The 15,921-nt window shown below is 37.0% G+C and overlaps 2 protein-coding genes across 4 annotated transcripts in view; one reads left to right on the top strand and one right to left on the bottom strand.

The window, feature by feature from the left end:
- The window catches only part of LOC110023538, a 29,644-nt gene extending 27,034 nt beyond the window's left edge, over positions 1-2,610 (bottom strand). Inside the window, exons 1-3 of one of the 3 annotated variants that reach the window (XM_020723011.1) lie at positions 2,520-2,610; positions 2,073-2,375; positions 189-338 (exon numbers count right to left, since the gene is read on the bottom strand). In XM_020723011.1, the coding sequence (XP_020578670.1) occupies positions 189-338; positions 2,073-2,345 (423 nt within the window). In that variant the 5' untranslated portion in view covers positions 2,346-2,375; positions 2,520-2,610. Of the gene's footprint in view, positions 1-188; positions 339-2,072 lie in introns of all 3 variants that reach the window. The other 2 variants (XM_020723010.1, XM_020723009.1) reach the window with 2 other exon arrangements.
- Positions 2,611-9,303: 6,693 nt separating this feature from the next.
- Positions 9,304-15,921, top strand: part of LOC110023419 (26S proteasome non-ATPase regulatory subunit 10) — a 21,575-nt gene continuing 14,957 nt past the window's right edge. The window contains exons 1-2 of the mRNA XM_020722832.1: positions 9,304-9,563; positions 9,667-9,799. Of these exons, the coding sequence (XP_020578491.1) occupies positions 9,384-9,563; positions 9,667-9,799 (313 nt within the window). The 5' untranslated portion in view covers positions 9,304-9,383. The remainder of the gene's footprint in view (positions 9,564-9,666; positions 9,800-15,921) is intronic.

The following is a 15,921-nucleotide window of genomic DNA, read 5'->3' as shown; positions in this document are numbered from 1 at the left end:
TAATTGAGGGCATTTTTGAAATCGTCAATTTGTGTGCCCACTAGCAATATTTTCTAGCTCCCCCGTGATTCCAAAGATAGACGTATTTTTTAAAAAGTAGTGTGAATTGAAATAGCTTTGCTGCTTTATCAGATTTTATTACAGTCAAAGAATATATGACGACCATAATGATTGAAGTAGTGAAGAACCTGAATGCATTCTTTGGTCGGAGCAATAGGTGCATGAATCCACAAACCCCCTGATTTTAGCCTGATGACTGTCATTCTGATGTTAGTGGAGACACTGCTGAATCCTAAAGCTTGCTCTTGCTCAAATAGCCATATGCAATCTTTCAAAGCCTTCAAAAATCAGAAGAAAATAGGGACATAAATAACTTTTGTTCGACAAGAAATTTATGCTATGAGCAAGTTAACTTGGTCAATGGAAGAAAAAAATTATAATCAAGAAGCTGTGATTCGCTTAATGGAGCTTAGGACTAAAAATGTAGCAAGAAGTGGATTGGTTCAAGAAACAAACTTTGTAAACTTAAAAGCAAAGCAAAACACTAAGAATAAGTCAAGCAACATGGTATGTTAATAACCAAAAATAACAAATGTTTGGTACTTGTAGCCAGTCATGCATGGATACAATTAAAGATAATCCTTCAAAATCAAATAAAAAAGTTTTACATAGTATTCCTCAACCAAAAAAGGCATGTTTAACTATTGGCAAGCACATCGATTTGCTTATAAATTCTTAAAAAGTTAAAATATAGAAATGCAAAATAGTGCTCATTCCAGCCTATGTATGTCAACATTGAGTGTTTAAACTTTAATCAAAGCGGGGAGAATGAACAAATCCTGATATCTACCTTATCTTCATACAATATTTCAGCATCTTTAAACATAATTTCTTTAAACTTACTTCAATTTCTATAAAAAGGCAATTTCAAGTGTTTGCATTCAAACTTGGCCCAATAGGCTTTGATCCGAATAACTCTTTAATTATCAGCCAAATAAGCGGGTGAACAACCCCGATGGTCAATCCTATTCAAGTTCAGCTTTGGTGAAACCGGCATACCTCCACAAACGCTACAGGTAGAAATAGTAGAAAACCGGCATACAACCTCAACGCCTCTTGTGGTAGGCATGCCAATCACCAAATCTATAACTAAAAATAATTTGCATGTTTCGAAATCATTATTTTGTTTGTGTTATTTTATCAATTTTGTCTATTTTAATTAATCATGCTTGTATGCATGGAAAAGATATATAATTGCATGGAAGGACATTTTTATCATGTTTTGGATTGTGGTGAACAGCCAAGAAGGCAAGGGAGCTACTTGAAAATTCAATTATGCTTTGAGTTACCTAAGTGATGCATCGATTTATGAATTTTCTACTTATAACTGAAGATCATAAATGTGAAGGAAGGAGAAATGAATAGATTCCATGCAAGCTTTGGAAGGCCATTTACAGATTCAAACATATGGGTGATAGAAGCTTTCACTCCTATGTTTCATATATAACTTAAATGTCCAACCAAAAAGACAATTCATGCATATACTTTTCCTTTTTTTTATTTCAAAATCTTTATACTCTCATGAATTTTGAACTTCTCCTCAAATTAAATAACCATGGAAATTAACTTTTCAACATTATGTTTTGAATATCAACTGAGAATTCTCTGTTTTCCAAACTTAGCTTTGTAGCTACTTCTCTTCGTCTCTTCTTTTAGTGAAATTGAATGAAATCCTTCCTTTGGTGTAAAGAAGAGGTGATTATTATTTATCACTGGAGAAGAATTTACCCAAACTCTCACGGAATACTCGTATAAATAAATTAAGAAAACTAAAAGCATTATCATAAAAAAGTCGGAATAACTATAAGCACTGAGTAGACCAAACTATATATCCAATTATTCAAATTTACAAAACAAGCAATAACGAAACACTAAGCAGATTGCAAAACCCTATCAAAATCTAATCATCCAAACTCATTTATAATTTCATATCAATCAAAGGCATCGCCAAGCCATCTTTTCTTCACAAACAAAATTGATAAATAAATCATAAAAGAAAGGTTCGTACTCACCTCAGTCCTTATAGTTCGCCTATTGAGAAAAGGGCCTAGAGGGAAAGGAAAACCAGTGAAGTTTATATAAAACCTCCCCGCTCCACCGGCACCACTGTTCGCAGAAGCCACAACCAAACCCCCCAAATCTCTCCTCCTGCTTACGGTTTTCTCATCAAATTTGATTTTCTTTGAAACGCCGCCAAGAAAATGGCTATTCAAACTCAGTAATTGGACGGACTTCTGACCAAAGATAGATCTCGGAAGAATCGCAGCAGCGGCAACAGTCGCCATGTTCCACCCCTTTCAGCTCACTAGTCGCATCTACACGACATCAAACCAAACAAAAGAGATTACTAAATCTCTTGGTCATGACGGTAATGGGGTTACCTGAGATCTGTGAATCGATAACGACATTTAGGGTTCGTAAATTGGCGCCTTGGAGAGTATCACAGTCTTATCAGATACCGCTCGTGGCTGTGGATTGCCGAGAACCTTCTACGTTATGAGCGGGAGCGGGACCGATTAGAGATTCTTCAAAATATGCGGCAGCAAATTTCTCAAAACCATGCAACTTGGGATCAAAGTGGGTCGGGTTTACTTGGATCAAGCTTGAGTGTTGGACGAGTTAGAGTGGAGTGAGTCGGGTTTACTTGGGTTTTAACTAGTCAAAGTGGGCCCGGGCTGTTTGGGCCCGGTTTCTATTTGCATATCCAAACACACCCACACTAAATGCCGAGTTGGGTCGGGCCAAATCTTGAGCCTTAAAAAAAAACATTTTGTTATAAGGAGGCAGAAAACCTCTCTAATCATCACCATTCATGAATAATACATTCTAAACAATACGGAGGAAAAATGATAAATAGCGTTGCATCAATTAACTCGAATTATATACCAAAAATCAAATGAGATTATGAAAAACATAATGAAATAAAAATCACATAAAATTTAAGTATTTGTACATCGAACTTCTAGATTTTTTTTTATAGTTACATGCATGCCACAAAAAAATTTTAATATTGCATAAAACATATCATAATCATTATATTCTTAAAAGTGAAATATATTAGTTCATGCAATTGCTTATGACACTAAGATGTTATGCATGTATATATTAAACTTCGGAGGTTAGATATGTAAATATATAAAATTTGAGTGAAGTATATGTAATTTTTCTTAAGAAAAAAAAAGTTGACAACTTCAATTTAATTTGATGTTAAAAAATATTAACAACAATAAAAAATATATCAATCTCATTGTTGAATCTGAAATTGTCTGTGAATCATACCCAAGAAATAGAGTATAAGACAGCAAAGAGAGAGATGGTGGAGATAGAGAGAATGAATACTCTGTGACTTGCCTCTCTCGGGCAAATTAGGGTATTCTTGTGCTCTTATGGCATTTTTTATATAATCATATATTTATGAAAACATGAGAAGAGACAATGATGGCTTAAAGTCCCTCTTCACATGAAATGATCCCTTATTTTGTATTATAAAGTCCCCCTTCATATGAAATGATCACGAGCACTTGTAGCTTTCAGTCACATTGGGTTGTCCAAACAGTGGGTCGTCCAAGCTATGGGTCGTCTAGACTACGGTTGTTCAGGCTACTGATCGTTCAGGTTGGGTTTGTCGTCCAAGCTAAATTGATTGTCCTTCTAGGTCGGTCATCCATGTTATGTCGTGTGAGTAGGGTTAATTTTTCATATTAAGTCGGTTGTTCAAGCTGAGTCTGTCGTCTCTCTATGTATGTTGTTTAGACTGGATCACTCATTAGGTTGGGTCAGTCGTCCAGGCTGGTTCGTCCCTCTAAGAGATCGAGCCGGGTCGGCTCATACATATTCTTGATGTGCACACATCAAATATAATCTTAGGGTATGAATAAAAAGTTAATAATTTATAGTATTGACATTTAAAAATTATACTACTCTCATTTAAAGTTGATTTACATACTCAAAATTGTGTAAAGCTGGCGGGAATAAATTTTTTGTCCAAAAATATCTAGATCCTGAGCTTTTTCATTTTTGTTGTGTATACGTATACACGACAAAAATAAAAAAAAAACTTCGGATCTAGATGCATGTATTGATATGCATACATGACAATAATTATTTAATTGTAAATTTATAAATTATATTTTGTTCTCGCCGAAAAATGAGGGGTGGGGGGGCAACTAATACATCTCCAAATCTTTATCATTCTACGTGAATCTTGAGTCATAACACAAATGTCAAAATAATATTTTAAGTGTTTGTTCAAACTTGATAAAAAGTCATCCTGAACTTCGATTTCAACAAACTTATAGTCAAACTAATTGCATCGATGAGACAAACCTAATGATATAAAAACTAGTCTATTCCGAATCAAATCAATCCCAGATCAACTTATTAAACCACTCTCGAAAGATTTTTGGATGCATTTGGAAGGTCAAACCAATGCTGAATTCAACGGGTTTATAGTTGAATCAAACGTCTCAGCATGATGAATCCAACGAGCCCAATATTTCCTAATTTTGACATCGTTAAGGCACTTAAATGTCTATCAAATATCATCTGATCGAATGAAGTTATTCGGATCGTCCAATCCAAATAGTTCATATTCTTACATTAATTGCAACTAGAACGCTATCAATAGATCCTCACCCTCTCATGAGAGGAGAGGCTTGAGCCTTGAGAGATAAATTGAAACTTTGAGAATATGCTGAAGTTCAGCACCATCCTTGTCATCGTCGATCGCTGTCGATCACCGCCAACCTTCGTCAGTCACCGTCGACCGTCTTTGACCACTGTCGACCTCCATCGACCAACGTCGGTCATCGCCGACCACCGTCGACACCCGCTGATTGTTGTCGACTACTACTAACCGCCGTACACCAACATTGTCGAGCACTACTGTCATTGTCAACCACCATCGACCATCATTAGCCACCACTGATCACCACTGATAATCACCTATTATTGTCGACCACCAGGTCCACCGCCAACTAGACGTCAACAGTCAAGATTGTAACTTGAAAAATCTAATAACTCTTTTCTCGTCTGTGGGACAATGGGTCTCTGTAATCATCAACCTATGATGGATTTTTACATCTTGGTCAAGGCCCTTGGTTTTTTCCCCATTATGGGTTTTCCAAAAGAAAAAAAACATTTGGTTTCATTATTGGTTGTTTTCTTTTACCTGAGAGTGTGTTGAATTCTCCCGCAACACTAAGATGATAATACATTAATCTACTGTCGTGAATTTTCTAGCACACAACAGTTTGACGCTGTTCGTGGGAAACAAAACACCATTTGATTATGTCTTCAACTCTGAGACATCGATCCCTTACCTCATTTCCCATTGAAGTATATCATCCAATTGACAAAGGAATCATCTTTGCATATTGAAGTTCATCTCTAGAGCATTCTTCGATGTGGGGGGCTAACTTCACCGCATTCTTCAAAGGTTGTTCCCGTCAATGTATCAGACATGACTATAGTGGGGTTGTCTTCTTGCATCCTATTCAGACACAGTATTTCACAACTTACTCCAGGCTGGGGGCGTAAACTTTAATACAGTCTTGAAAGGTGGTTCACGTTAACATTTCGGGCACTATTGTGGCGGGGAAGTCATCCCATTAAAATTATGAGTCTTTGAGAATCACTTATGGACCTGGGGGCAATCTTCGGCACAAAATAATGCTTCCTCAGTGCTCCCTCATCGCATCAAAGTTTCTCTTAAACCAAATTAAGAAATTGATCTCTTCAAGGCTATACATGGGTTATTTTACAAGCTCATATGGAAAACAAGGTTACCAGAGGAAAAATAAATTCAAAACCAACAACTGACAAGTTGCCAAATATTATTCTTCAGTATGACTGCACCATATTTTAAGAAAATATATGATCATTGCAACCTACGTCCTAGTATCAAGAAACACAAAGCATCTCTGACACCTCATTCAGGGATTAATTACTTCCAAGTGGCTCAATCCGACCTCTTCCATTATAGGTTACAATCGTCAAGCCAAAGCTTCAACATACAACCTCAGATATGTAAAAAATACTTGATGGATTTCCTTTAACCTCTTCTATGACAGGTTACGGTCATTAAGCAAAACTTTAACCAACAACCTATGATAGGTCAACCATTTTCAATGGATTTCATATGACTTTGTCCGTTACAGGTTAATATTGTCGAGCATCTCCAATCATACAACTCTGAACTGGTCATACATCCTTATTATATTATTCTTTTCACTATGCTCCTGAAAGTTAAGCCCAAAAGGCGAAACTCGATTGGAAGATATGATACTCTCGAAGTTGAGCCCGAGGGGGCAAGACTCGTTAGGAAGTTGCAGTGCTCCAAGAAGTCAAGCCCAGGAGGCAAGAACTGAAGGGAAACTACCATGCAACTGAAAGACAAGCCTGAGAGGCAAGTTTTGATGGGAAGCTAGTGATGGGCAGGGTCCTCACTAGAAAAGCTCAAAGAGAGCAAGTGGTTGACAATGTCTCCACTCTAAGACCTAAAAAAGCTACAAGTCTAATAAGACACTCGCATATCAAATATCTCAGAAGGCTACAAGCCTCAGAAGATACAAATACATAAAAGACCTCAAAAGGCTACGAGAATCGGAAGATGCTGGTTCATTTCAAAACCATATAAGGCATAAGCTCAATAGGGCACAACCTCATAAGGCACGAGCCTTAGAAGATGCATGATTATTCATAAAAGTATGTGTTGAACTCTCATGCAACGCTAAGACGCTAATCCATTACTTTACCGCCGAAGACACACACAAATAGAACTAAAGGGAAGCTACCATGCAGCTGAAATACAAGGCTAAGAGGCAAGTTTTGATGGGAAACTAGTGATGGGCAGTGCCCTCACTAGAAAAACTAGAAAATAGTAAGTGGTTGACAAGGTCTACACTCTAAGACCTCAAAAGGCTACATGCCTAAGAAGACACTTGTTGTGAAAACCGCTCCGCCGAACACCTACAACCTCACTGTAGCGAAGAACTCCTTATGGATTGAGTTAGATAGAAAAGATATTTAATAGTATTGTACAAATCTTTTCAGCAAGATTATGATTTCAAATTATTGTAATCTTGCTCCGTCAAGAATGCCAAGAAATAAGAAATGGAATGCAAAATAAAATATCAAATTCCTTCTTGAAACTTCTTTAAAGGCTACGGTTGGGAATGCCAAGAAATTTGCTGCAGTGCCTTATCCTCTTCTCTGTCGGGAAATCCACCTGCAAGCTAAGGATTGGGATTGCCGAAGGACCTGCTTGCTGCTGCGTTTCTTGGATGACGAGGGAGATGATAACAGTAGCTAACCAAGCAATCTCCCTGAATCCAAGAACCTGAGCTGATATAAAAGTTCTTGTTCCAAGAACTGAAAAAACGCAACAAGCATGTACAAAAGGAAAAACCAGAAAAACAGAGGAAAGAAATGCCACAACGAATAAGAACACAAACACGAGGATTTACGTGGTTCGGTCCTTAGACCTACATCTACGGAGGGAATCGCTACCAAATTCACTAGCACAAAGGAAGAATTACAAGCTCATTACATCGAGGAATCACCAAGATCTCTCTCTCTACAAGACCTCTCCCTCAATTCTAAAGCCTCTCAACTTCTTCCTCTTCTTGCTGAATTTTCTTCCATCTCTTGATCTTCTTGATCAGATTTTTCTCTCCTTATGGTGGTCTCTCCATCCCTTAAGACCCCTCATCTATTTATAGATGGATGAGGCTTCCAAGAGGCAAAGAAAAAATTACAAGTGTGTCATTTTATGTCATAATTAAGAGCCATGAATAAACAACAACACTCATATATCAAAGATCTCAAAAGGCTACAATCCTCGGAAGACACAGATACATAAAAGACCTCAAAAGGCTATGAGTCTCGGAAGATGCTGGTTCATTTCAAAACCATATAAGACATAAGCTCAGGAAGGCTCAACCTCATAAGGCACGAGCCTTAGAAGATAGATGATTCTTCATAAGAGTGCCTGTGTTGAACTCTCGTGCAACGCTAAGACGATAATTCATTACTTTACCGCCGTAAATTTTCTAGCACACAACAGAGGCACACACACACACAGATATATATATATATATATATATATATATATAGAGAGAGAGAGAGAGAGAGAGAGAGAGAAACAAAAATGAAAAGCTTTGTATCTAAATATATTTGGATGAAAAATTTGTTCTCGCTTGAAAATAGGTAGACAACTGATACATTTTCAACAAATCTCTATCATTCAACACAAATCTTGAGAAATGATGCAGGTCTCGAGATTATATTTTGATCAAGGAGTGCTCAAATCTTGAAAAAAGTCACCAAGAGCTTTGAATTTAGCAAATTTATAATCAAACTGACCGGCTCGATGAGACAAACCCAATGATATAAAAATTAGTCCATTATGAGTCAAATCAAACACATATCAAATCATCAAACCACAATTAGAATATTTTCAGATGCATTTGAAAGGTCAAACAGTTGCCAAACCCAACGATTTCATAGTCGAATCGAACGACTCAGCAAGATGAATTCAACGAGCCCAAAATTGGTCAATTCTGACATCGTTAAGACACAAATGTCTATTAAACACCGTAATATTGAAGAAAACTCTATGAACCGTCTAATCAATGTGGTTCATATTTCTGCAATAATTGTACCAATACATTATAAATAGAATCTCACCCTTCTCAAGAGAGGGGAGACTTGAGCCATGAGAGAAAACTTAAAGCTTTTAGAAGAAGTTGAAGTCCAACAACATTTCTACCATCGTCGATCGTCGCTAACCGTCCTCGACCACCGTCGATCGCCGTCATCCATCGTCAATCTTTGTTGATCACCTCCAATCGCCTTCGACCACCGCCTATTTTCGTAGACCATCACCCATCACCGTCGACCATCGTTGACCGTCGACACCCAACATTCGTTGTCGATCGCCGTCGACAACTACCAAACACCGTGGATCACTACTGTAATCCTTAACCACCACCGTATATTATCGACCACCATCGATCACCATCAATTGTCATCCACCACCACCACCACAAGATGACGTTAGTCGATATTGTAACTTTGAAATTCTAGTAACTCATTTCCATATGTAGGACAAGTTCCACAATAATTAACATATAGTAATTTTTTGTAAATAAATAAGAATTGTGGGGTATTTATGTAAATGCCCGAAAAATTTTTGATGGCTGCCATTAACGAAGCTAACTTCACCTTCACCTGTAGCACAGTGAAACCCTGGAAAACCTCCGAGAGAGAGAGAGAGAGAGAGAGAGAGAGAGATAGAGAGAGAGAGAGTGGGGTGAAGGCCGATGGCTCAAGCCATGGAGATCGACGCGCCGAGGAAAGAAGACCTCTTCAAGTTCGCCGATAATGGCGACGCTTTGTTCTTCAAATCCCTCGCCGATGAGGAGCTCAGGCGAGCCCTCTCCCTGAGGAACGACGACGGGCGATCTCTTCTCCACGTCGCAACCGCAGCTGGCCGAGCTGAGGTCAAGCTTCAATACCTTTTAATTTCCTTTTTATTGTCGGATAGGGCGAGCCGCTTGGTTAAAAGTACAAAATGTTTCGATCCTTGGTTTGTTTGTGATGTAGGTTGTTAGGCTTCTAGCAGCTGTGGATCCTTCGGGTAGTGTTGTGAATAGCTCTGATGAGGAAGGATGGACACCACTTCACTCTGCTTCAAGCTGTGGCTATGGAGAAATTGTCGGTATTTTGCTCGAGAATGGTGAGTAGAAGATGAATAACTTGTAGACGAAAGGCATGGTTTGTTCAAAATAACACACAAAGCATATGCATTTTCATATATAATACTTTGAATTCAAATTTTGCAAATATGCCATCCCATGCCTCAGCTCCTCCCCCTCCGGCCTACGTTGATGCTTAATTTCAGGCAAGCTGATTTCATAAAGCCTTTATTGACTCTTTGTAATCCGACCATTCTATGTCTGTGGTAGTTATTACACCTCAGTTTGTTGGGCATACTGCAAAATATGCCGCCATTTTGTAAGTTTTTTGGCACTTCTGAATGAATTTTACGGCTTAGTGTATAATTTAAAGTTTAACCAATTTGGAAGGCTGAAAATGGCATGTTTTTAGTATGCTAGATTGTATACTGAATTGACAGAACTTCTGGTTTTGTGAGAATAAGGCTAACTAACATTCTATTATATCAAATGAAACCTTAGAGCTAGTTCACTCCATATATGGGAGCCCTTGAGAGAGGGCTATCAAGATAAGCTCTCTATTATGCTTGAAATTGACCTCAGACGATGGAGGGGAAGTGAAGGAGTGCTCTAAGGATTTGCCCTGGCAGAGTTTGGGGGTGGAGGAAAGAGGGGATGTGAGAAGTAGAGGCGAGAGGGGGTTAACAGGATTAGGGCCGTATGGAAGAAATGTTGTATATAATAGTTTGAGATGATATTCTTGTAAATTTGAATTTTAAGTGTTAGGTATGAAAATATACACCCCCCTTCCTCCTTTTTTTTTCTCTTATTCCTTAAGCCATTCTATTGTATTACAAGATGTGTTTTTTTCAGTATAGTGGTAGGGGAAATTTGATGGCTTCTTTTGAGAGTTACAGTTGCTATTATAACTTCATGAAACAAATACAAATTGATTGAGCAAAATTCTGGTAAAACAAGTACAATTTATGATATAGAACCTGATTTTCATCCCAGGAGTAGGGAATTTGTTGAGACAGTGAAGCAATTCTAGTGATGATTAGATCTATGGATAATTCCTGAGAATTAGATTCTTTTGCAATAAATAAACACTGCATTAGTGAAAAATACTTAAAAAATAAATTTTAAGGTAGTTTTTTCAGCTTTATTTAGATGCAAGTGTTATCAAGGACTTAATGTTATCAAAATGTTAGTGTTATTGACCAAATGCATTGTGCTTGGTGCTGTTATTTTTAAGCTATCAGTGTTATTTATCGTTGTGATGACATTACCTCTTAGTGTTGTTTTTTCGCTTTCTTTAGTTTAATGGGTCTGTTTGGGGCAGCTACAACTTATCCAACTTCTGTTGATAAACAACTTATTCTGATAATCTGCTGATGAGCAGCTGATCCGGATAAGCTGTCTGGCTGTTTGGTTTGTGCGTCTGGAAAACCGCTGATTCTAGAAAATTGACCATTCTGCCCCTGTTCTGAATGAACTGTTTAGTTGTTTGGTTAGTGCGTTTTGTAAACAACTTATTTGCTAATTTTTTTAGTTTTATGAATAATATGTGCAACAAAATTTGTTATTTTTTCAACAAAATTAAAGATAATTGTTAAGACAAGAAAATAAAAAAAAATGAAGTTACATTTATATAACTAAAATATATCCGATCACATCAAACGAATATATTACACATACAAAAGTCAAATGCATCTGCACATACTACTACAGAGTATAATGAGAGTCCATAAAAAAGAAAAAATAACATGTTAAAATGACAAGTAAAAAAATTATAATGTTATCTTTATAATGTAACAGCATATCACGGACCATACTACCCGGCTCTGACACTCCAGAACCCTAAGCAAGTCTGTCTGATTGTGATACTGTAGAAATAGAAGCACTCGAACCAGATGCGATGTTCTGAAATGTTGATATCGACGAACTCCGAGCCGGGGTGTCCATCTGGGATATCATAGAAACAGACTCCCTGTCGGCCCACCTGAAGAAACTGCAGTTCTCCTGTCGTTGTGTCTACCGCGGGCACCTGTAAAATTACCTCCCGTAGCTATGTGACTGGCGTGACGTGAGTAGCAAGGACGGTGGACTGCACCAACACATCACATTCTCGGACTTCCCTGAATATTTTCGGACTTCCCTGAATATTTGTCGGACTTCCCTGAATATTTGGAACTCATCGTCCTACAGTTATTAAAAATAGAATAGATCAGTCAAAAAATTGAGGAAATATAGAAAAAATACTTACCGAAATATGGAGACAGCGGTTGCCGACAACAAATTTTTGTGGTCATCCAAACTGCTCCACCGATATAGAGTTTACATATAAATGCATAAATGTTGAAAGGAAAGCTCAAATATTAGATATGTAAATACATCTATATGGGATGCATATAAATGCATAAATGTTGAAAGGAGGGCCATTAAAGTTACTGCTCAAATGCTCAAATTCTCAAATGCTAATATTCAAAACAGTTACTGCTCAAATGCTGCAGCGGTTGCCCTGAAAGAAGGGCCATCCAAGCTGCTTCAAATACAGACACCATCCATCCAGTTCTATCCTTTCTCCAAAATCACCAACAATGGTTAAGCTATACTGTTAAGATAACACAAAAACCTTGATTTCAAACAACATAAACTCTAAATTCCTATGAAAGTGATAATTCCTATAATTTCAATATAATTTCTAACTATCAAAATGAATCCTCAGTCATCTGAAATTTATCAGACCTATGAAGCCTTTGTGATTCTCCCCCATAATGCCATTTGAAATGCACAGGAAACCCTGTCATAAATAAAGCTTTATATGCTGAGGAAACGACAATGTTGCAGGTATAATAGCTATTTATTGGCAAGTATCATAGCTCAACCACCACATTGAACATTTGTGATTCTCCCCCAACTTTGCATCCCCACAATTTCAATTGAAAATATGATTCTGGAAATGAAGCCGAGAGAAGGGTGATAGAACAACAACAATGAGCACTACTAGAAGTGAAATGCCAACACATCGCCTCACTAACAGAATGTATAAATTATTTCATGCCCCCATCATGATAGCAATGAAATGTATAATACAGCTAACAAATATCAAATAGCATGAAGGAATGCTAAGAAATATCAAATAAGAGCTAAGAAATGTGAATATGACTCCTGCAGATCATAATTCTCTCATATGCCCAAGCATAGCAGTTATATATAACATAGCAACCATACACCAATATATAAAAATCTCATCTGCCCAAGCATATCTTGCAACCATACATCGAGATAAAAAAGATCTAACACCTAAACTTCAGAGATAACAGAAATAAGAATTCCTTATTCAATCTGTAAATAACCATTAACTGACTGGTATGTATTTACAACTTCCAAAAGGGAGATTTACATCCGTAGCACACAATTGTCACGTATTTACATATCTCACAACAAAATTTTGTTGCTTTCGACAATTAAAGAACAGGTAAAAGTGTATTTAATATGAGCTGCAAGTTCATCCACATGGCCTGATATAAAACCGATGACATAGCAATTTTGCAATGCATTTCTTAACAAATTTTTTAAAGGATTCAACCATACATTTCTTAACAAATTTTCATTCATCACAGTCTATCATAACTTATTACTGTTTTAAGAAGCCAAAAAGGTCATTTGAGAAGATACATTTCAGAAAATGATGTTTAATAGAATCCTCTTATCTAATGCATAAAAGACAACAAATGTCTAGATGGATAGGCTAATGTCATTAGCTAGTTGTTCTCTCAAAGCCGCCATCGCCGAAGCACCTGCTCCATCTGGGGTGTGTGATTCTATTGAATCAAATTCGACTTGTGGGATGGTACGTCCAACATGATATTCAAATGCCTCAGGTGGTATTTAAAATATATCTTCTTCTATAACGACAAATTCTGCATTGTTGTTACAACGCCAGTAAACATGCCATCCAACTTATCCTCCAAAGCTGGTTCAATGCCAGTCAATTTGAATTTTTTTGCCGCTGACACTGCCTGTAACAATAAAAAAAATTGTAATCAATATTCAAAACATTTGAATATGAAAATACGTTGAAGTAGTGATGTAATTACCTCTAACTTTTCTGCCCACCATTCCTCAGGTGCGTCAATTGTCCGCTTTAGCGGATCTCATCCAATCCAGTTGATCCCCTTTTGAGCTCTTTCCATAGTTTCCAGTCTTTTTTTAACTGATCCCATTTGTTTTTGAGTTTCATTCGATCGTAATCCCTTCCAGTTATTTCCTTGAATTTAGTCGTGAGATTATGCCAACCTTCTTTATTAAAATAAGTAGTTGGTCGATTTCCCAATTCGACCTCCCTCAGACATAAATAACAAAAAATATTAGTAGCTTCTCTATCTCACATAGCTGATGATCCGGACTCTTTAGACATTAATATAATTGTAGACTTTTTGTACCAGTGTAGGACAATCAACTGTAATACAACATTTTTGTCATTCTAACTCAATTCTTAAGGGAAAAAAATCCTTCAAAGAGATACACAGATTACTGTTTTCAATAACTATTTTTATGCAAAGAGATACATTAGCAATAAATATATAAATATATATTCAACATCAGCGTCAATTTTGAGTTATTAACAAGCCTGATTAGAGATTCAAATATGGTGACATTTGGTTGGCATACGACATGTCTGGGGAAACTTTCCCAATTCCCATATATTTGTATTTTTTCAAATAACCAAATAGACTTATGATTGATGCGTTGAATGCAAAATTAAACAAAATTTCATTTGCTAAAACCTTCTAATGAAAAACAACAAGTAACCCTAAACGCATAACAACCATAGGATACTTCATTGAACAACCATAGCATCATCCAAATGATAATTTCAAAACATAATTAGCTGTATCACAGTAACCTTATAAGAACTTAAGAACTTCACAGTAACCATAGCATCTTCCAACTGACAATATCACAACATAATTAGTTGTGAAATTGCAACCATAAGCAACTTCAAAACAAAAATATTTGTCACGTTTCTGGCATTATTATGGATCAAATGTGAGAGCATATTTCTCAAAAACCTGGTAGATCTCGCACATCAAAACCCCAAAAGAATTGCTTCCTACTAAAGAAAATGTAAACGGTCTTCTTTCGTAAGGATCTAATAGTAATCATTAATCAGAAATAGTTAAAGCACACCAGAATGCATGAAACCCTTATAACCACACGAAAAAATACACAGTGGTATACGATACAGAGAGGAAAAACCCGGAAACCGCAAAGAAGAAGAAGAGGAAGGAGATCAGGGTGCACGAATTTGTTTTACCATTATATGCCTTCTTCTCGGGTAACTAGGGCACGCTCGATTGAGCAAATAACGGGGCAATGTCGGCGCTTAAAAGGGGGAAAAGAGTTTAAATGTTTGGGGGTCGTCCGTAAGAAGCTGTCGGTCGCCGGAATCGAAATCCCGTCGCCCGCTTCGGAAGGATTTTTTAATTTACGTATATATATATAATTTTAGAAAAATATGAAATCAAACTGACCTCATATTTTTCACAGTTTAAATGAAAGAGCACTCTACCTCAAATCCTGTATCTATCCCGAGGGATAAACACAAGACTGGAGGATAAGACTCGATCAAATAAACTAAGAAATATATGACATCCGTTTGGTCTGCGAAACCGTTTTATTTACCGACAATTTTTCCTATTTAATACAAAAAATTAAATAGAGTATTTTAGGCTGGGTTCAGAAAAGCTTCCTATAAGGGCAAACCCCTATAGTTAATTACATCTTAAATGACCGAAGTCACTTAAGAAAACTCTTGATAAAAATCAGGAAATATTTTCTTCAAAGTCAAAAGGATAGGACTTTTCAACGAGATCGGACGAAGATGTGTGAAAGGGGAAATGCTCGAATCTGGAACATTGTTGAAGAATCCAAATGAAGAGAAACTAGGTGAGGCCACAGATCCGGAGGTGAACTCTCGTGACTTCCCGGTCTATCCTATGATTTGGCTTCAGTTTTGAGAAGAAATTATTCAAGTGTTTCATCCTGTCAATTTTATTTAATTAGGGCTTATATTTACGTGACATAGTCACACAAATTGCCTGAAAGATATGAGGGTTTACGTCGTATCGGACGACAACCTCGGAACCTAGAACGAGTTTAGGGCTTAAATCATACG

The sequence above is a fragment of the Phalaenopsis equestris genome, unplaced genomic scaffold (genome assembly GCF_001263595.1).
Source record: "Phalaenopsis equestris unplaced genomic scaffold, ASM126359v1 Scaffold000224, whole genome shotgun sequence".
Classification (NCBI taxonomy): domain Eukaryota; kingdom Viridiplantae; phylum Streptophyta; class Magnoliopsida; order Asparagales; family Orchidaceae; genus Phalaenopsis; species Phalaenopsis equestris.
The sequence above is the reverse complement of the archived record's forward strand: the minus strand, read 5'-3'. Positions and strand labels throughout refer to the sequence as shown.